We start from the raw sequence: 20,633 nt of genomic DNA, 5'->3' as shown, positions 1-20,633 counted from the left end.
GGCATAGTGGTGCACACTTGTAATCCCAGTACTTGGGAGGCTGAGACAGCAGGAGCGCAGGTTCATGGCCAGCCTCAGCTACTTAATGATGCCCTTTGCACCTTTAATGAGACCCTGTTTCAAAATAAAGAATAAGAAATAGGAAGGCGGGTGTGGTGGCGCATGCCTGTAATCCCAGCATTTGGGAGACAGACTGGAGGATCGCAGTTCTCAGACAGCCAGCCTCAGCTACTTAGCGAGGCTCTTTGCAACTCAGTGAGACCCTGTTTCAAAAATAAAAAGACTTGCCGGGCGTGGTGGCGCACGCTTGTAATCCCCGCGCTTGGGAGGTGGAGACAGGAGGATCGCGCAGGTTCGAAGCCAGCCGCGCTGGCTTAAGAGACCCTGTTTCCAAAAATAAAAAAATAGGTCTGGGAGTGTAGCCCAGATATAGAAGGGCTTCCAGGGACCCCAGTACCACCAAAAATAAAAATAAAAATAAAAATAAAAATAAAAATAAATAAAAAGACTAGTGCTCGCTTCGGCAGCACATATACTAAAATTGGAACGATACAGAGAAGATTAGCATGGCCCCTGCGCAAGGATGACACGCAAATTCGTGAAGCGTTCCATATTTTTTAAAAATAAAAGACTAAAAACTAGGGCTAGGGGTAGCTTAGAGGTACAATGGCCCTTGGGTTCCATCCCCAGTACCGCAAAAAGAAAAAAAAAAGAAATAGGGCTGGGGATATAGCTGAGAGGTAGAATGCCCTTGGGTTCAATCCTCAGTACTGCAAAAATTAATTAATTAATTAATTAATTAATTAAAAAGGAATTGAAAAGTGAAATTAATGGGATAAAATCAAAGTTGGGGTATGGAAAGAACAGAACCTTACAGGGTCTCTGAACCTATTTAGTTACTAGACCCTTAAATGCAACTCCAAGCCAGCCAGGCGTGGTGGCCCACACTTGTAATCCCAGTACTTGGGAGGCTGAGACAGGAGGATCGCACAGGTTCACAGCCAGCCTCAGCTACTTAGTGAGGCCCTCCGCAACTTAATGAGACCCAGTTTCAAAATAAAGAATAAAAAGTAGGGCTGGGAGCTGTAGCTTGGGAGGTAGAATGCCGCTGGGTTCAACCTACAGTACCAAAAAAAAAAAAAAAAAAAAAAAAGAAGAAGAAAATGAGGAAAAGAGAACTTCGCCAGTATTTACTAAGCTTCCCTTAGTATGATCTCAATTACTTCAAAATGAATTTTCACAGGATGTATCAAAGGATAAGGGAAGAATCCCCCTTTGGGAGTTTTCCACTCTGTGTGAGCAGCAGATGCTTTGTGTTTTAGGATGGCCTCAGAGCCAGCAAAGACCCAGGTACCAGGTGCGATTGCTACAGTCTGTTTTGCTTCTGGAACCCATAACACGCAGGTCTCGGCAGAGGGGTCTTCTCAGAGAAAATAATCGTTCAGGAAACTACCTGTAGGCAAGACCCATAATAACGGTGGCTGCTTGAGTCGGCTTTCTGTCACTGCAACAAAATGCCGGAGAAAATCAACTTATGAGGAAGAAAGCTTTCCTTGGGCTTAAGATCTCAGCAGTTTCAGCCCATGATCACTTGGTGCTGTTGCTCTGGGCCTGTGGCCGCACAGTACGTCATGGCCGGAGCACAGAGTGGAGTAGGCTCGTTTACTTCTCAGGTGCACAAAAGAAAGCACAGAGAAGCAGGGCTAGGGGTTCTAGTCTCGCCTTCAAGGGCACCCCTCCCATGACCTAACTCCTTCCCGCTCGCAACACGGGCTGGTGCTAAGCCTCTAACCTACAGGCTATGACACTGCATACCCAAGCGTAATAACGGCATCTGGCCGCACTGGCCACGCACCTGTGATCCCAGGACTTGGGAGGCTGAGACAGAAGGATCGCAGGTTTGAGGCCAGCACACAGTAACTTAGTGAGACCTTATTTCAAAATAAATAAGGCTGGGGGTTTAGCTTAGAAGTAGGACATCCCTGGGTTCAATCCTGAGTATCCCTACCAGCACATACAGGAAAAATAGCTACATTGGCATCTCCTGATTTCTCCCTCCTGTTTAACTTTGCAGGTTGAAAATGAATACGGCTCCTACTTTGCCTGTGATTACGAATACATGCGTTTCCTGGAGAAGAGCTTCCGAAAGCACCTGGGCACCGATGTACTTCTGTTTACTACTGACGGCGCAGCTAAAAAATACCTGGAATGCGGGACCCTGCAGGGCCTCTACGCTACCGTGGACTTCGGAACAGGTCAGAGGGTGCAGAAAACGCAGCTTAAAGTCAGCCTTGGCTCAGGCCGTCACATTGGGCAGCAGCTCCAGCTCTGAGGGACAGGTGCAGATGGAATGAGATTTCTCAGTTTTCCTTTATCAGGTGTCCTAGTTACCTTTTCTTTTTTTTTTTTTTAATTTTTATTGATGCACTGTATGCATCTAGTTATCTTTTCGTTGCTATGACAAAATGCCTGACAGCACTCACTGAAAAAGAAGATTATCTTGGCTCACAGTTTTGGAGATTTCAGTCCATGTTCAGTTAGTCCCATGGCTTTGGGGCCTGTGACAGGGTGCTACGTCATGGCCGGAATACGTGGTAGAGGAGACTTGTTCACTTCATGGCTGAGAACCTAAAGAGAATCTAAAAGTCTCTTTCTCTTTAGATCGTGTTTTTCTTTATGGCTGAGTAAAATTCCATTGTGTACATATCCCATAGTTTTATAATCCATTCATCTGTTGATGGACATCTTGGCTGGTTCCATAGTTTGGCTATGGTGAATTGTGCAGCTATGAACATAGATACACATGCATTAGTTTGGTAGTTTGGTTTCTATTCTTTTAGGTAGATACCCAGAAATGGTATTGCTGGATTATATGGTAAATTCATTCCCATTATTCTGAGGATCCTCCATACTATTTTCCAAAGTGGTTGCACTAATTTGCAATCCCACCAACAATGTATTAGAGTTCCCACTTCTCCACATCCTCAACTGAGAGCCAACAAAATAGGAGATTTTTTGTGTGTGTGGTGGTACTGGGGTTCCTGGAAACCCTTCTACCTCTGGGCTACACTCTCAGACCCATTTTTATATTTTTATTTGGAAACAGGGTCTCTGGCTTCGAACCAGCGCGATCCTCCTGTCTCCGCCTCCCAAGTGCAGGGATTACACTTAAGCCCAAAATAAGCCATGCCCGGCTTATTTTTAAATTTTGAAACAGGGTTTTGCTAAGTTGCTGAGGCTGGTCTCGAACCTGCAGTCCTCCTGCCTCAGCCTCCTAAGTTCTGGGACTACAGGCATGTGCCACCAGGCCCGGATAATTGAGACACGTTGGGGAAGCAAACGTGAGGACTTCTTTGTCCTATTCTTACTACTTTCTGTAAGATTGAAACTGTTAGGCACATTGGCACATGCCTGTAATCCCAACTACTCAGGAGGTAGATGCGAAGGATCACAGGTTCAAGGCCAGCCTGGGCCACTTAGACCCTATCTCAAGATCAAACATTAAAAGAACTAGGAAGGGGCGTGGTGGCACACGCTTGTAATCCCCGCACTGGGAGGCTGAGACAGGAGGATTTCACAGGTTCGAAGCCAGCCTCACCTACTTAGTGAGGCTCTTGGTAACTTAGTGAGCCCCTGTTTCCAAATAAAATATATTTTAAAAAATAGGTCTGGGAGTATAGCCTGGAGGTAGAGGGCCTCTGGGTTCTACCTTCAGTACCACAAAAAAGAAAAGAAAAGAAAAGAAAAGAAAAGAAAAGAAAAGAACTGGGAATATGGTTCAGTGGTAGAGCACTGCCGGGTTCAATTCCAGGTACTGGGGATGGAACCCAGGGGCATTCTACCTCTGAGCTACACCCCAGCCTAATTTTTTATTCTTTATTTTGAAACAGGGTCTCATTAAGTTGTGAAGGGCCTTACTAAGTAGCTGAGGCTGGCCACAAACCTACGATCCTCTTGTCTCAGCCTCACAAGTGCTGAGGTTATAAGCGTGAGCCACCACGCCCGGCTCCATATATATATATATATATATATATATATTTATTTATTTATTTTTATTGTGGCACTGGGCCTTCTGCCTCCAGACTACATTCCCAGGCCTCTTTTATATTTTATTTGAAAACAAGGTCTCACTGAGTTACAAAGGGCTTCACCTAGTAGCTGAGGCTGGCTTTGAACCTGCCATCTTCCTGTCTCAGTCTCCCAAATGCTGGGATTACAAGCGTGTGCACCATGCCCAGCTATTTACTTTTAATTTGAAACAGGGTCTTGCTGGGCATGGTGGTGTACACTTGCAATCCCAGTACTTGGGGAGGCTGAGACAGAAGGATCACAGGTTCAAAGCCAGCCTCAGCCAATTTAGAGAGACTCCGTAACCTAGTGAGACTCTGTTTGCAAATAAGAAATAAGATTGGGCTGGGAGTGTAACTTGGAGGTAGAATGCCTCTAGGTTCAATCCCCAGGATTAAAAAAAAAAAAAAAAAAAAAGACTCTGGGCCCCGGGCCAGACCACGCAGAGCATGCCAGACCCCTGGAGAAACCGGGGCCCGATTGTAAGACCCTGGGTCCCGGGTGGGGGTCAGGCGGGGCACCCAGACCCCGGAAGAGCAGGGGCCCGGGCCGCAGGACCCTGGGCCCCAGGCAGGATCGCGTGGAGCACGCCAGACCCCTGGAGAAACCGGGGCCCGGTCGTAAGACCCTGGGTCCCAGGCAGGGGTCAGCAGGGGCACGCCAGACCACGGAAGAGCAGAGTCCCGGGTCGCAGGACTCTGGGCCCCGGGCCGGACCGCGGGGAGCATGCCAGACTCCTGGAGAAACCGGGCCCTGGTTGCAAGGCCCTGTGCCCTGGGCCCTGGGTGGGGGTCAGATGGGGCACGCTGGACCCCTGGAAGAGCCGGGGCCCAGGTTGCCGGACTCTGGGCCACAGGCAGAGTCGTGTGAAGCTGGACCCCTGGGGAAACTGGGCCCAGGTCACAGTGCTACTGAGTGCCTGAGCCCACAACCTCCTCAAACCACACATACTGTCTTCTCTTATTTAAAAAAAAAAAAAAAAAAGGAAAAGAAAAAGAAAAAAGAAAAATATCGGAGAGGGGTCAAGAAGGCCGGGGCGGATGCCAGGATACTGGGGATGCAGACAAAACTTATCCAAATGAACTGGAACTTTTGGAAAAATTCCCCGCGAAGGAGGACTGCTTCTTCTCTACATTCTTAAGAATCTTGGACATCACCTGTACGGAGAGAGTTTAGTGGAGACCTAGGAGAAATGTGGTGTTGAAAGTGGTCTTCGCAATGGCAGTGGAGACTTGTATTCAGGAGAAGCAAAAATCGGATCCTACCAACCTTATTTGTTTTTTGAGAAATTACACCAAATGTCGAATGCTACCGTCACGCATACTTAGGAACACTGGACAACATTCAGAGTAGAAAAAGAGCTTGGGAAGGATTTGAAATGGTGGAGGCAACGGCAATGGCAGTGGCCAGTACTCAGGGGAGGCAGAGATCTGATGCATTACACCTGGAACCTTTGAAATAATAACCCCAGAGGCAGAATACTACCACCACGCACCCTCGAGAACATGGGACAATTGGTTGGGCGAAGAGGGTGCTCGGATTGGAGCCTGCCAAGGGGTGAGGCCGGTGACGGACACAGCAAAGCTGGGATTGGAGCCTGCCGTGAGGCAAGGCTGGTGCTGGAGCCTCCGAGGCCGGGATCAGAGCCTGCCGAGGGGTTAGGCCGGTGCTGGGGCCAGTGAGGCCAGGATCGGAGCCTACCATGAGGCAAGCCAGGATCAGAGCCTGCTGAGGGGTTAGGCTGGTGCCAGGGCCAGCAAGGCTGGGATCGGAACCTGCCGTGAGGCGAGGCCAGTGCTGGGGCCTCCGAGGCCGGGATAGGAGCCTGCCAAGGGGTTAGGCTGGTGCCGGGGCCAACAGCTGGCATTGGAGCCAGCCGTGAGGCAAGCCTGCTACTGGGGCCTCTGAGGCCAGGATCAGAGCCTGCCGAGGGGTTAGGCCAATGCCGGAGCCAGCAGTCAGCATCAGAGCCTGCCATGAGGCAAGGCTGGTTCTGGGGCCTACGAGGCTGGGATCGGAGCCTGCTGAGGGGTTAGGCCAGTGCTGGGGCCAGCAAGGCCGGGATCGGAGCCTGCCGTGAGGCAAGGCTGGTGCTGGGGCCTCCGAGGCCGGGATCGGAGCCTGCCGAGGTGTTAGGCCGATGCCGGGGCCAGCGGTCAGCACTGGAGCCTGCCGTGAGGCGAGACTGGAGCTGCAGCCTCCGAGGCGTTAGGCCGGTGCCAGGGCCAGCAGCCGACATCGGAGCCTGCCGTGAGGCAAAGTCGCTACTGAGGCCTCCGAGGCCAGGATCGGAGCCTGCCTTGAGGCTAGGCTGGTGCTGGGGCCACCGAGGCCAGGATCAGAGCCAGCCGAGGGGTTAGGCCAGTGTCGGGGCCAGCGAGACCAGAATCGGGGCCTCCCATGAGGCAAGGCCGCTGCTTGAGCCAGTGAGGTCTGGATCAGTCCACCGGGTAGCCAGGCCACCACTGGGGCCGTCAAGAGTTGGATTGGTACTTGCAGCGTGGCATGCACAGAGAAATATTGCAGAAAATAAAAACCAGATGCTTCCCCTAATCAGCAATAACTAGGAGGAAAGGGGAGCCACAGGAAGAGGTCGAGCTATAGAAAGGGCCCTATAGTGAAGCAATTAAGGTGACCAATCAGAGGGTATGGAATAGGGGAGGACGGAGCTCTTTAAAATGCAGGAGGTACATAAACAAATGTATCAAAGTTAATCACCAAACAAGCATGGTATAGAGGGAGAGGGAGGGGATGGGATGGGGACTGGATGAGGGCTAATTGGAAGATATGTGCTTGTATATCCTCTCAAGTCTTGTATTCCAATGTGATATATGATTACAATGCACCAATAAAAATAAATTAAAAAAAAAACAGTCTTGCTAAGTTGCTGAGGGTAGTTGCTGAAGCCGCCTGAAACCTGAACTCCTCCCAAGTAGTGGGATTAATGACATCTGCTGTGCCTGGACATCCCTAGCCCTTTTTATTTTTCACTTTGAGACAGGGTCTTGTTAAGTTGCTTAGGCTGTCCTCCACTGAGTGACGCTCCTGCCTCAGCCTCCTGAGGAGCTGGAATCAGGCTTGACCACCAGCGCACCACGGCCAGCCTTCCTTGCTGTGCCGCCCGTAGCGGCGGCGGGCGGCGCTCCCTGGAGCCTCCTCTGTGGGCACCGGGCGGACCTTCATGAGTTAGTCGTTCTCAGTTGTCCCACCTCAGTCCTATCACCTTGGGGGTCGATTGGATTCCAGTTTACAATTCGGGGAGACACCAGCATCCAGGCCCTAGCTGGTTCCCCGCCGCACGTCCAGCAGGGGCTCTTGTTATTTAATGTCTTGTGATTCCCACACGCATCTTTCCTTCTCCCTCTTGTGATTGTCAGGCGAAAACGTCACAGCCGCTTTCGAACTCCAGAAAGCCATCGAGCCCAGAGGACCGTTGGTAAGCGCTGGGGTGCGATGTGGGGGCGGTAGGCTCGAACCAGCTCCGGGCCAGGGTCAAGAGAGGGAGGGAGGCGACGCTGTAGAAGGAATGGGGTTGGGGAACAGAATCCTTCCAGACCCATGGGAAGCAGAAATGGTGCTTTGTTTGAAACCAGGACCCCACACTGGATTGACCTGAATGACCTACACGATTCTCATAAGTGGCCCTACTATTTCCATTTTCATGGAGGGTCAGAGAACTTAAATCGCCTGCCCCGGGTCAAGTTGTGCCACCTGGAAGCGGCTGAGCTAGGGTTCTATCCAGGTGTTTCTTTTTTTATTTTATTTATTTCTTTTTGTGTGTGTGTGGTGCTGGGGGATGGAACCCAAGGTCCTTCAACCTCTGGGCTATACTCCCAAACCTATTTTATATTTTATTTGGAAACAGGGTCTTACTAAGTTGCCGAGAGCCTCACTAAGTAGTTGAAACTGGCTTCGAACCCGTGTGATCCTCCTGTCTCAGCCTCCCAAGTACTGGGATTACAAGCGTGCGCCGCCACGCTCTGCCAGGTGTGTTTCTTAAAAGTGTTTGGTGTGGGAGGCTGAGATAGGAGGGTCGTGGTTCACCAACAGCCTCAACTACTTAATGAAGCCCTCTGCAATTTAGGGAGACCCTGTTTGAAAATAAAGAATAAAAATAGGGCTGGGGGTGTAGCTCGGAGGTAGAATGCCCCTGGGTTCCATCCCAAGTACCGCCAAAAAAAAAAAAAAAAAGTGCTTGGTGGCGAGCTTCTCCACTTTTCAAGTGTTTACAGTTTATCTGAGCATCTGGTTAAAATGCAAAATTCAGATGGGCATGGTGGCACATACCTGTTATCCCAGTACTTAGGAGGCTAAGACAGGAGGATTTCAGGTTTAAGGACTGCCTCTGTATTCCATCCCCAGTACCACACAAAAAATAAAAAATTTAAAATTAGCTGGGAGCTGGGCATGGTGGTGCACACTTTGTAATCCCAGCATTTGGGAGGCTGAGGCAGGAGAATCGTGGTTTGCAGACAGCCTCAGCTACTTAGTGAGGCCATTTGTAACCTAGTGAGATCCTGTCCTGTTTCAAAATAAAAAAGAATAAAAAAAATAGGGCCAGGGGTATAGCTTGGAGGTAGAATGCCCCTGGGTTCCATCCCCAGTACCACACACACACACAAAAAAAAAAAGCAGCTGGGCATGGTAATATATGCCTACAATCTTAGTACTAGGAGGCTGAGACAGGAAGTTTGCAGATTGGAGAAAAGCCTCAGCCACTTAGTGAGACTCTTAGCAACCTAGCAGACCCTGTTTCAAAACAAAATATAAAAGCCAGGCATGGTGGCACACCTGTAATCCCAGTACTTGGGAGGCTGAGGTTTGTGGCCAGGCTCAGCAACTCAGTAAGATCCTGTTTCAAAATAAAAAATAAAATAGGGCTGGAGGTGTAACTCAGAGGTAGAAAGCCCCTGGATTCCACCCCCAGTAACACACACACACACACACACACACACACACACACACATCTAACTGACTCATTCATGATACCTAATACAATGTAAAATTATAAAATAGTTATTATACTGTAGAGTTCAGGGAAGAATAAAAAGTCTGCACATGTTCAATACAGACACATTTTCTCAAATTTTTGGTCTGCTGAGATTGAATCCGTGGATGCAGACCCTGCGGAACCGGAGGGCCGACCACAGTTGAATTGTGTGCCTGAGATGGCAGGGTTGCTTGGCTCCTGAGGACTGAGCATAGACAGTACTCAGTACTCCTTGGTTCCTGGCTCTGGGTTGGGTGGCTCGCGTCAACTCTCTCGGTGGGACGCCTTGAAACTTGAAGGACCTTGGTCTCTCCTGACCCTCGCGCCCTTTCCTCTTTCTAGGTCAATTCTGAATTCTACACTGGCTGGTTAGATCACTGGGGTGAAAACCACTCGACAGTCAGGACGGCAGACGTGGCTTCCTCCCTCTATGAAATACTCGCCCATGGAGCAAATGTGAACATGTAAGGCTCAGGCGTGCGGGAGGGCTGGCGCGCCGCGGCCCCCGGTGAAGTACTCTCTGTTCTTTATCTCCTGTAGGTACATGTTTATAGGTGGGACCAATTTTGCCTATTGGAATGGTAAGAGCCATTTGACATGTTTGTAGACGCTTATGCTACGTTTTTGCTGCTTAATTTGGGAGAGGTGATCTACAGATGATTTTATTACTTTTTCTTTTCGTTTATCTTCTTCCGAAAACTCTAATCGAATTGTTTTATATAATCATTTTACTTTAAAAAAATTTTTAAGGAAGGAGCCAAGTGTGTTCGTGCGCCTCCGTCTTCCCAGTACTTGAGAGAGAGACAGGATCGGGGATCCGAGGGCAGCCTCAGCTACTCAGGCCCCTGGAAACTCAGTGAGACCCTGTTTCAAAATAAAGAATAAAAAATAGGGCTCGGAGAGTGTAGCCGGGAGGTAGAATGCCCCTGGGTTTTAGCCCCAGTACTGAAAAAAGAAAAGAAAAGGACAGTGGATATAGCTTGGAAGTAGAATGCCCCTCACTTCAATCCCCAGAACCATAAAAAAGAGGAAGGAAGGAAGGAAGGAAGGAAGGAAGGAAGGTGCCCCCCATCCTTCCTCCTGCCTCTCCTACAATCAATAGAACTTTCTGCCTGTATTTTCTCACTGAGTTCTCCTCATGTGAGTCTCATCTAAGCTAGGGATTATCGACACCACTTCACAGTTAGTAGAATCTGGGTGCCAAAAAAACAAAAAACGTCCACGCGTTTCCTGTTGGCTGGCAGGGGGCAGAACCTGCATCCAGCCCCGGCGCCTTGGGTAGCGCCCTTGCAGCCCCTGAGCCAGCCCCAGGACAGCCCCCGTCTGTGTCCCCCAGCCCCATCAGGACCTGCTCTTTGGCCTGACTTCTTTGGGAAGGCGAGGGAAGACCAGTGTACCTTCGACAGCTGTTCTTCAGGACAGCCGTGGGAAGCATCTGTAGCAGGGCTCACCGTCCACGCTTCCCGGGCGCATGCGCACATGGTTTGGCAGCGCGTCTCCACCTCCTGCAAGCCCCGGGCCGTACTGTGCTCACGCACAGCCTGGGCGCCGATGAGCGCTGTTTTGCCATCCATTCTTTTGGCGTTCCTGCCTCACACCCTCTCCATAGCCAGAGAAGGCCCGTTTGCGCACCCTTCTCTCTGACGCCGCCCCACCCTGGTCTGAAAGCATCCTCGGTCCAGTTGTGCTAATAGAATTAGTTCAGGGACCAGGGACGTGGTCTTGCAGTGCATCCTCGAGCCCACGGGCCTGCTCCCTCCCCGGGTTCCCTCGGCTCGCAGTTTCCTTCGGGAAGTCCCCCTCGCTCAACTCAACTAGACTCCACTTGTACTGCCCCCTTGTGCGGGGCTCTGGCCAAGAACTCAAGGGTCAGGAGACACAGTTCACCCTCAAGGTGCACACAGCTCTGCCGAATAAGACAAAAGTGAGAAACGGAGAGCGCGGCCCTCGCCACAATAAAGGCCGAAGAGGAGCTACAGAGAAGGCGAGCTCCTGCAGCAAGGATGTGGTTTTACTTTTCTTTAGGTCTCACGGGAAGAGATGTGTTTTAACTTGTGCTTCCCCTGGAGGTAGGAGACCTGTTGGCCCTGAGCTGTCTTTTATTAATAAGAAATGGGAGAAGCCAAAGTGTGGTGGCACAAGCCTGTAAGCCGAGTACTTGGAAGGAAGGCTGAGACAGGAGGACCACAGGTTGGTGGCCAGCCTCAGCAACTCAACAAGGCCTTCCACAGCTTAGATGCTGTTTCTAGATAAAAATAAGATAGGGCTAGGGGTGTGTCTCAGAGGTAGAATGCCTCTGGGTTAAATCCCCAGTACAAGAAAGAAAGAGAGACAGAGAGAAGGAAGAAATAATGCACTTGGAAGGCTGAGACAGGAGGATTGCAGGTTCACGGACAGCCTCAGCTACTTAGTGAGGCCCTCTGCTACTTAGACCCTGTTTTTAAAATAAAGAATAGCTGGGCCGGGCGTGGTGGCACACACTTGTAATCCCCGCGCTTGGGAGGAAGAGACAGGAGGATCACGCAGGTTCGAAGCCAGCCATGCGCACTGGCTTAGGAGACCCTGTTTCCAAATAAAAATGTAAAAATAGGTCTGGGAGTGTAACCCGGAGGTAGAAGGGCTTCCAGGAACCCCAGTACCACCAATAAATAAATAAATAAATAAATAAATAAATAAATAAGAATAGCTGGGTGTGGTGGCGCATGCTTGTCATCCCAGCATTTGGGAGGCTGAGACAGAAGGATCACAGTTCGTGGTCAGCCTCAGCTACTTAGTGAGGCCCTTTGCAACTGAATGAGACCCTGTTTCAAAATAAAGAATAAAAAATAGGGCTGGGGGTATAGCTCGGAGGTAGAATGCCCCTGGGCTCCATCCCCAATACTGCAGAAGGAAAGAAAGAAAGAAAGAAAGAAAGAAAGAAAGAAAGAAAGAAAGAAAGAAAGAGAAAAAGGGAGGGAGGGAAAAGAGGAGCTGAGGTGTGGTGCCACACGCTTGTCATCCCAGTACTTGGGAGGCTGAGACAGGTGGGTCACAGGTTCAAAGGCAGCCTCAGTAACTTAGGCTCTCAGCAACCAAATGAGACCCTGTTTCCAAATAAGATATAAAATTGGGCTGGGGGTTTATCTCAGAGGTAGAATGCCTCTGGGTTCAACCCCATACCAATAAATAAGTAAATAAAAATAGAGCTGGAAATATAACTCGGAAGTAGAATGCCCCTGGGTTTAATCCCCAGTATTAGAAAAAAGGATAAGCCATATGCCGGGATCAACTTGGTTGACCTCATCTTTCAGAATGGAGATTCTGTGCATAGAATGAATGAAAAGGTGTTTCGGGGGCTGCCCTGATTCTTAGCCTTACTCATCTGTCAGCCCTACCACTGGTAGGGTCACCTGGGCTCCATCATTCGTGAACTGTAACCAAGGAATGTATTATTAGTCAGAGGTTAACGGTTACATTTTGTCCCTCTCCTACTTACACATTAGGTTAGACAAAAGGTTAATCCTAAAGGGCTCTCTGAAGGTGGAGGATGCCCACAGCCCTGCTGGTCCACGACTGCAACCTCAGCATCGCCAGGGATCCTGCCAGAAATACAGCCGCAGCTCCCACCCAGACCTGCTGAATGAGGCCCTGGGGCGGGGCGGGCAGTCGTGGTTTAACAGGCTCTCCCTGTAAGCAGCGGCAGGTCTTTGAAGGCTGCCCAGTGTGGCAGAGAGCAGCGAACACCACCCTGGCACCTGTGAGCATCATTGCACAAAGCAGGAAACCCTGGTGTAGACTGCACCCCTCGGACTGCAGTGTCCAGGACCTTTGCTTGTCTGGTCTTTTTGTACACGCAGTGTTGACAGCTGTGCACCGGCTTTTGTTAGAGGTCTGGTTCCTCCAGAGAAACGGACTCCGAGATGGCCGGGCAGGAAGTTCGTTGCCTGCGTTCTCAGGAGAGCCCGGGAGGCAGGATTGGTGCGTTCTCGCTAATGGAGGCAGCCCACCTTCGAGGGAGCTCTGAGCTGGGCTGGCCCTTGGAGGAAGGGGAGCTGGCTGTTAGGTCCCCACACTGGCCATGTGTAGGATCCGGGCTATCCCCAGAGAGTCAGTCATAACCACAGATACGGAAGCTGAGGAGCAGGTAACACCCAGAGAGGGCCACATCTGGGCAGCATCAGCAGCTGGTCCTGCTGCGAGCAGGAGAGGGTGCCTTTGTCCTCACGTGGGTCACAGAGGCGCGTAGCAGTCCCTCTGTTCTCTGGAGGTCGACACGGGCCGCAAGGTTGTAAGTGAATCTCTGGCTGCTGGGTTTCTGCTGTCACTACTCGCCTCCCATAAGCTCTCAGTGTCCTGGGAATCCTCAATCAACCCGGTCACCTGAGTCCCCACCATTCTCAGCCACACAGTTTGCAGACATGACAAAGGTCCAGGAGAGCTGGGCATGGTGGCGCAGGCCTGTGTAATATCTCCAGGACTTGGGAGGCTGAGACAGGAGAACTTTAGGTTCGAGGACTGCCCTCAGCAACTTAGGTCTTTTTTTTTTTTTTTTGGTACTGGGGATGGAACCCTTCTACCTCCGGGCTACACTCCCAGACCTATTTTATATTTTTTTAATTTGGAAACAGGGTCTCTTAAGCCAGCGAGGCTGGCTCCGAACCAGCGCAATCCTCCTGTCTCCGCCTCCCAAGCGCGGGGATCACAAGCGTGCGCCACCACGCCCGGCTTTGGTCTTGTTTTAAAATAAAATGGGGCTGGACATGGTGGCGCACGCTTGTAATCCCAGCACTTGGAAGACTGAGACAGGAGGATCCAGTTCATGGCCAGCCTCAGCTACTTAGTGAGGCCCTTTGCAACTGAATGAGACCCTGTTTCAAAAATAAAGAATAAATCGGGCTGTGGCTCTGAGGTAGAATGCCCCTGGGTACATTTCCATGCACGTGCGCACACACACACCGATGATTATAGGGTTTACAGAGATGGGTCATGTTGTGAGCCATTAATGGTTGTGAGTTGTTAGCAGGTCTGGGTGGGGCCTTAGGGAGCTTCGGATCCCCGCCTGCCCATGGGATGATATCTGTTAGAATCACTGCTATGCGCCTGTGGTGGGAAGATGGGAAAATGCTTTGAAGACTCTAGGATGCTTGGAAGAAACTTGTTCCTCTAAATTTGTATCTTGTGCCAGGCGTGGTGGCGCACGCTTGTAATCCCAGCATTTAGGAGGCAGAGACTGGAGGATTGCAGTTCACGGACAGCCTCAGGTACCTAGCAAGGCCCTTGTAATTCAGTGAGACCCTGTTTCAAAAATAGGAACTAGCCGGGCGTGGTGGCGCATGCTTGTAATCCCTGCGCTTGGGAGGCTGAGACAGGATGGCACAGGTTCTAAGCCAGCCTCAGCTACTTAGTGAGGCTCTCAGCAACTTAGTGAGACCCTGTTTCCAAATAAAATAGAAAATAGGTCTGGGAGTATAGCCCGGAGGTAGAAAGTCCCTGGGTTCCACCCTCAGTACAAATAAATAAATAAATATCCCTGGTTAAAAAAATTTTTTTTAATAAAGAATAAAAAACAGGGCTGGGGGTGTAGCTCGGAGGTGTAATGCCCCTGGATTCCATCCCCAGTATCGCAAAAATAAATAAATTTGTATCTTGAGGGCCACCTCTGCCTCCAAATCCCAAAGAACTTGACCCAGGGCTGGCCTCCAGTAGTAACCAGCAGCACACCTCTGTCTTCCAGGGGCCAACACGCCCTACAGAGCCCAGCCCACCAGCTACGACTACGACGCACCGCTGACCGAGGCAGGGGACCTCACCGTGAAGTATTTTGCTCTGCGAAAGGTTATCCAGAAGGTGAGTGCGTCGTGGAGTGGGGGGCTTGGGCAGAGCCTGCTGGAACTCGGGGCTCTGTAGCTGACTTCCTGCCTGAAGCCTTCATGCATAAAAGGATGGATGAGCCGGGCGTGATGGTGCATGCCTGTAATCCCAGTGCTTGGGAGGCTGAGACAGGAGGATCGCAGGTTCAAGGACAGCCTCAGCAACATGGTGAAACCCTATTTAAAAAATTAATAACAATAGAGAGGCTGAGACAGGAGGATCACACAGGTTCAAAGCCAGCCTCAGCTATTTAGTGAAGCTTTCAGCAACTTAGTGAGACCCTGTTTCCAAACAAAATATAAAAAACAGGTCTTGGAGTGTAGCCCAGAGGTAGAAGGCCCCTGGATTCCATCCTCAGTACCACACACACACATTATTTGTAACCATAATAAAAAGAATGGATGGCCGGGTGTGGTGGCGCACGCTTGTAATCCCCGCGCTTGGGAGGCAGAGACAGGAGGATTGCGCAGGTTCGAAGCCAGCCGCGCGCTGGCTTAGGAGACCCTGTTTCCAAATAAAAATGTAAAAATAGATCTGGGAGTGTAGCCCGGAGGTAGAAGAGCTTCCAGGAACCCCAGTACCACCAAAAAAAAAAAAAAAAGAATGGATGAAGGAAGGCTTTGCGTTTGAGTCTTGGCCCTACCCAGTTAAGAGCAAGCTGCAAGCCGGGCGTGGTGGCGCATGCTTGTAATCCCAGTACTTGGGAGACTGAGACAGGAGGATCACAGGTTCGTGACTAGCCTCAGCTGCTTAGTGAGGCCCTCCACAATCTAGTGAGACCCTGTTTCAAAAATAAAGAATAAAAAATAGGGCTGGGAATGTAGCATGGAGGTAGAATGCCCCTGGGTCCCATCCCCAGTTCTGCAAAAAAAAAAAAAAAAAAAAGATTAAGCTATGAATTATTTACTCTACTGATCTTTTAGTATGCAAACTGGGATTCAGGAGCTGGGGATTTATCTCAGTGGCAGAGCACTTGCCTGACACCATGCACAAAGCCCTGGATTCAATCCTCAACCCTGGAAAGAAAAGGAAAAAAAGTGTGTGTGTGTGTGTGTATGTGTGTGTGTGTATGTGTGTGTGTGTGTGTGTGTGTACGTGCGTGCACGCACGTACATATATATGTGCACATATGTATGTATATGTATATACACATGTGTATGTATACATTCATATAGTGAAAGCCAGGCATGGTGGCACATGCCTATAATCCCAGTACTTTGGAGGCGGAGACAGAAGGAACACAATCTCATCAATTTAGTGAGGGGCTCATCAACTTATCAAGACCTGATTTCCAAATAAAAAATAAAAGAGCCGAGCTTGGTGGCGCACGGTTGTAATCCCAGCATTCGGGAGGCTGAGACCGGAGGATCGCGGTTCGTGGACAGCCTCAGCTACTTAGTGAGGCCCCCTGCAACTCAGTGAGACCCTGTTTCAAAATAAAGAATAAAAAAATAGGGCTGGGGGGGTGGAGCTCGAAGGTTGAATGCCCCTGGGTTCCATCCCTACTACAGCAAAATAAATAAATAAATAAATAAATAAATAAATAAATAAATAACAGGGTGGGGGTTGTAGCCCCCCCCGAAAAAAAAGATGTAAAAGAAAGCTGGCATTAGACTCCCAGCTATAATATAAGGATTCATAAAGACAAAGGTAAGCCCTCCTAACCTGTATATGTCCAGTAAGCAGTAGTCATTCCTTTGGCTTATACTAAAGGCAGGAAAATGTGTGTCCATTTAAAATCACTTAAGTATGTCGAGAAAAAGTCCATGGCTCAGTGCCAATGTGAGGTCCCCACAAGTGAGCGAAGCTTCGTTTTCCTATGTGGGGCAAGTGCTAGCTGCTTCCTTTCGTCTGCTCTGAGCTGCTCAGTTCTGCCAGCGTTGTCACCTTCTGAGGCACCTAACACTCCCAGGTAGGGTTTCCTGTCTCTGTGGTGGGTTGAAAAAAAAGAAAAGAAGAAAGAACCCACAGTTTTTCTGCTCAGTCACCTGAAGTTTTGAAGTTAAAAAAACAAAGGCTTCTACTTTGCTTAAATGATTCTTTCCCCCTTAGGCTTTAAGTGTGATGCAATCTTGTACGCATGAATTAAAATTTATCTTCTAAAATATTTTGAGTATGTAGATGAATGCCAGGCAGGTATGGTGGTGCATGCCTGTGATCCTGGCAACTTACTGAGGTCCTCTGCAACTTCCCGAGACCGCGTTTCCAAAAGGAAAAAAAAAAAAGCTGAGTGTTGTGGCGCACGCTTGTAATCCCAGCATTTGGAAGGCTAAGACAGGAGGGTTGAGGTTCGCAGCCAGCCTCAGTTACTTAATGAGGCCCTTTGCAACTCAGTGAGACACGGTTTCAAAATAAAGAAAAAAAATGGGGCTGGGGATAAAATGCCCCTGGGTTCAATCTCCATTACTGCAAAAGATAAATAAATAAATAAATAAATAAATAAATAAATAGCCAGACATGGTGATGCACAACTGTAATCCTAGTATTTGGGAGGTTGAGACAGGAGGATTGCAGATTTGATACTAGCCTCGGCAACTTACTGAGGCTATCGGCAACATAGTGAAATCCTGTTTCCAATAAAAAATAAAGTAGGGCTAGGAGTGTAGCCTGGAGGTAGGAAACCCCTGGGTTCCATCTCCAGTGCCACACAAACACAAAAGTAATGAAAATAATAAAAAATAAAATGAGGTTGGGGTGTAGTTCAGAGGTAGAATGCCTTTGGGTTCAATAAAAAAATTCCAGATTTGGCCGGGCGTGGTGGCGCACGCTTGTCATCCCCGCGCTTGGGAGGCAGAGACAGGAGGATCGCACAGGTTCGAAGCCAGCCGCGCGCGCTGGCTTAGGAGACCCTGTTTCCAAATAAAAATGTAAAAACAGGTCTGGGAGTGTAGCCCGGAGGTAGAAGGGCTTCCAGGAACCCCAGTACCACCAAAAAAAAAAAAAAAAAAAAAATTCCAGATTTAACTGTGTGTTTATACTAGAATTTGAACCCAGATGCGTTCTACTTCTGAGCTACACCCCAACCCCTTTAAATCCATTTATATCGTATTATTATTATTATTATTATTATTATTATTATTATTATTATTTTTTTTTTGATGGTACTGGGGTTCCTGGAAGCCCTTCTACCTCCGGGCTACACTCCCAGCCTATTTTATATTATTTTTATTTGGAAACAGGGTCTCCCAAGCCAGTGCGCGCGGCTGGCTTCAAACCTGCGCGATCCTCCTGTCTCCGCCTCCCAAGCGCGGGGATTACAAAGCGTGCGCCACCACGCCCGGCTTATATAGTAATTTTTAATCAGCGTTTTCAAGATCTCTGTCCACTGTTGCACGACTTCCATCATTTCTTTTGAGAAGTCATCTGTCTGCTCTTACAAGCAGTTGTGCACTATGACCCTTTGGTCCTGGGTCTTTTTTTCTCTAGCTGCTTTGAAGGTTTTCTCATCTTTGATTTTGGGGAATTTTCCTATCATATACCCAAACATAATTTTTTTTTTTTACATGCATCTTGTTGGAGGATTTTTAAACTTCCTCCGTCTATGGCATTATTTCCTTTGTTGGCTTTAGAAAATTCTCAGCCGTTCTCACATCAGATGTTATGCTGAGCCGGACGTGGTGGCGCATGCTTGTAATCCAGTACTTGGGAGTCTGAGACAGGAGGGTCACAGGTTCGCGGACAGCCTCAGCTACTTAGTTAGGTTCTCAGCAACTTAGTGAGACCCTGTTTCAAAATAAAGAATAAAAAGCCGGGCGTGGTGGCATGCTTGTAATCCCAGCATTCAGGAGGCTGAGACTGGAGGATCGCGGTTCGCGGACAACTTCAGCTACCTCGTGAGGCCCTCTGCAACTCAGTGAGACCAGGTTTCAAAATAAAGAATAAAAAATAGGGCAGGGGGTGTAGCTCGGAGGTCAAATGCCTCTGGGTTCCACCCTCAGACCCGCAAAAAAATAAAAAATAAAAAAATAAGGAATAAAAAATAGGATTTGGGATGTTGTTCACAGGTACAATATCCATGGGTTCAATCCCCAGTACCACACACACACAAAACATGTCATGTTAACCCCATCCTCACACCTCTCCTTTTGGAGTACCAGCCATATGCATGTTAGACCTTTTTTTTTTTTAAAACTATATTTCATAGGTCTCTGAAGATTTTCTCTTTTTTATCCTTTTTTTTCTCTTGGCCATACTTTAGGTATTTTTTTCTCACCTAACTTCTAATTTGCTAATCTGCTTTTCATCCGTGTCTGAATTAAACCCATATATCATAGACCTAATTTCAATGATTGCATTTTTCAGTTCTAGAACAGCCTTTAGATTTTATTTATTTATTTATTTATTTATTTATTTATTTATTTATTTTTTCACAGTTTGTAGCAGGCAGGACACCAGTTTTGTTGGGGAAAAGGGAAGCAAGCGCCAGCCTCAACGCTGAGTTCATTAAAGCTTCTCAGGAATTTCACTGACCGCGTGGCCAGTATGGTTTCATAAAAGTAAACATGTTAGGGGAGGCAGACAGCTCTTAGAGGCCCAAGCGCACGTTCTTGCTGGATCTCTGTGGCTCTCCAGCCACAGTGTCCAGCCACAGTGGGCAGGCGGGAGGGCGGCCTTCTGCAGGGTGGTCCCGGGGGCTGTGGGAGCGTGAGGACACGGAGGAGGGCGACTCGGGCTGCTTCAGGTCTGAGACTGTGACGTCCCTGGGCCCGGGGCTCTCCTCCTGTCATCTGGCGTAACATTGATGTAGTCATCTACTTTATTCCGGAAGTCCTCCCTGTCCCGCAAGTGGTGCTCAGCACCTTCAGTGTTCAGTGGGTCATCAAAGTCCAGGAGATGAGTAAATAAAGAATTCAATCCCCAAATGACATCCTTTAATGTTCTTGTGGGAGCCCAGCCAGTGCTGTCAGTTGCATGTTCTCTCAGTAAACTGAGGCCGGCCTCCCCGGTCTCTGTGATGTTGGGGTGCCAGGTCCCGGTCAAGTATTTCACTCTGGGAGGCACCATGTTGTACGCATCGGGAACTTCATTTTCAAATGGCAACTTTCCACCCTGGTAGGAACCCTCGTCTGGGGTTCCAGTTAGCTGAAAGCAGTCAGCTTGTGCGGTCAGGAGACTGCTCTATACAAGGACAAACTAAATTAGCTGAAGTTCTGCAACCTCTTTAGCAAGTAACTTGTCCCTCACAGAAACCCTCCGAGTGGAGTCAGATGCGGTGGCTGACGCCTGGGACCTTTGGAGATCGTCAACCCGCTTCAGTTTGCTTGCCGGCATTAGCATTCCTGCCGCCTTTATCCTGGGTACCTACAGCCTTTAGATTTTATTTATTTATTTATTTATTTATTTATTTATTTATTTATTTATTTTTTGGTGGTACTGGGGTTCCTGGAAACCCTTCTACCTCTCTTAAGCCAGCGCGGCTAGCTTCAAACCTGCGCGATCCTCCTGTCTCTGCCTTCCAAGCGCGGGGATTACAAGCGTGCACCACCACACCCGGCAGCCTTTAGATTTCAGAAAGATTTTTTTTTTTTTTTTTTTGTGGTACTGGGGTTCCTGGAAGCCCTTCTACCACGGGGCTACACTCCCAGACCTATTTTTATATTTTTGGAAACAGGGTCTCTTAAGCCAGAGAGGCTGGCTCCGAACCAGCGCGATCCTCCTGTCTCCGCCTCCCAAAGCACGGAGATTACAAGCGGCGCCACCACCCCTGGCTTAGAAAGATATGTTT

At 49.0% G+C, this 20,633-nt stretch overlaps 2 protein-coding genes across 2 annotated transcripts in view; one reads left to right on the top strand and one right to left on the bottom strand.

The window, feature by feature from the left end:
• The window catches only part of GLB1 (galactosidase beta 1), a gene marked incomplete at both ends in the record, with an annotated part of 90,930 nt that overhangs the window by 31,595 nt on the left and 38,702 nt on the right, over window positions 1–20,633 (top strand). Inside the window, 5 exons of the mRNA XM_080715861.1 lie at window positions 2,075–2,255; window positions 7,446–7,504; window positions 9,401–9,522; window positions 9,599–9,639; window positions 14,772–14,884. Coding sequence (XP_080571987.1) covers window positions 2,075–2,255; window positions 7,446–7,504; window positions 9,401–9,522; window positions 9,599–9,639; window positions 14,772–14,884 — 516 coding nt within the window. The remainder of the gene's footprint in view (window positions 1–2,074; window positions 2,256–7,445; window positions 7,505–9,400; window positions 9,523–9,598; window positions 9,640–14,771; window positions 14,885–20,633) is intronic.
• On the bottom strand, window positions 19,465–20,185 carry LOC308276815 (NEDD8-conjugating enzyme UBE2F-like; the record flags this gene model as incomplete). Its single annotated transcript, XM_080715710.1, has 2 exons — window positions 19,465–19,972; window positions 20,066–20,185. 2 exons carry the CDS (start codon window positions 20,183–20,185, stop codon window positions 19,586–19,588), a joined length of 507 nt encoding a protein of 168 aa, XP_080571836.1. The 3' UTR covers window positions 19,465–19,585.

This window comes from Muscardinus avellanarius, assembly GCF_963383645.1.
Source record: "Muscardinus avellanarius genome assembly, chromosome: 18".
Taxonomy (NCBI): Eukaryota; Metazoa; Chordata; class Mammalia; order Rodentia; family Gliridae; genus Muscardinus; species Muscardinus avellanarius.
The sequence above is the reverse complement of the archived record's forward strand: the minus strand, read 5'-3'. Positions and strand labels throughout refer to the sequence as shown.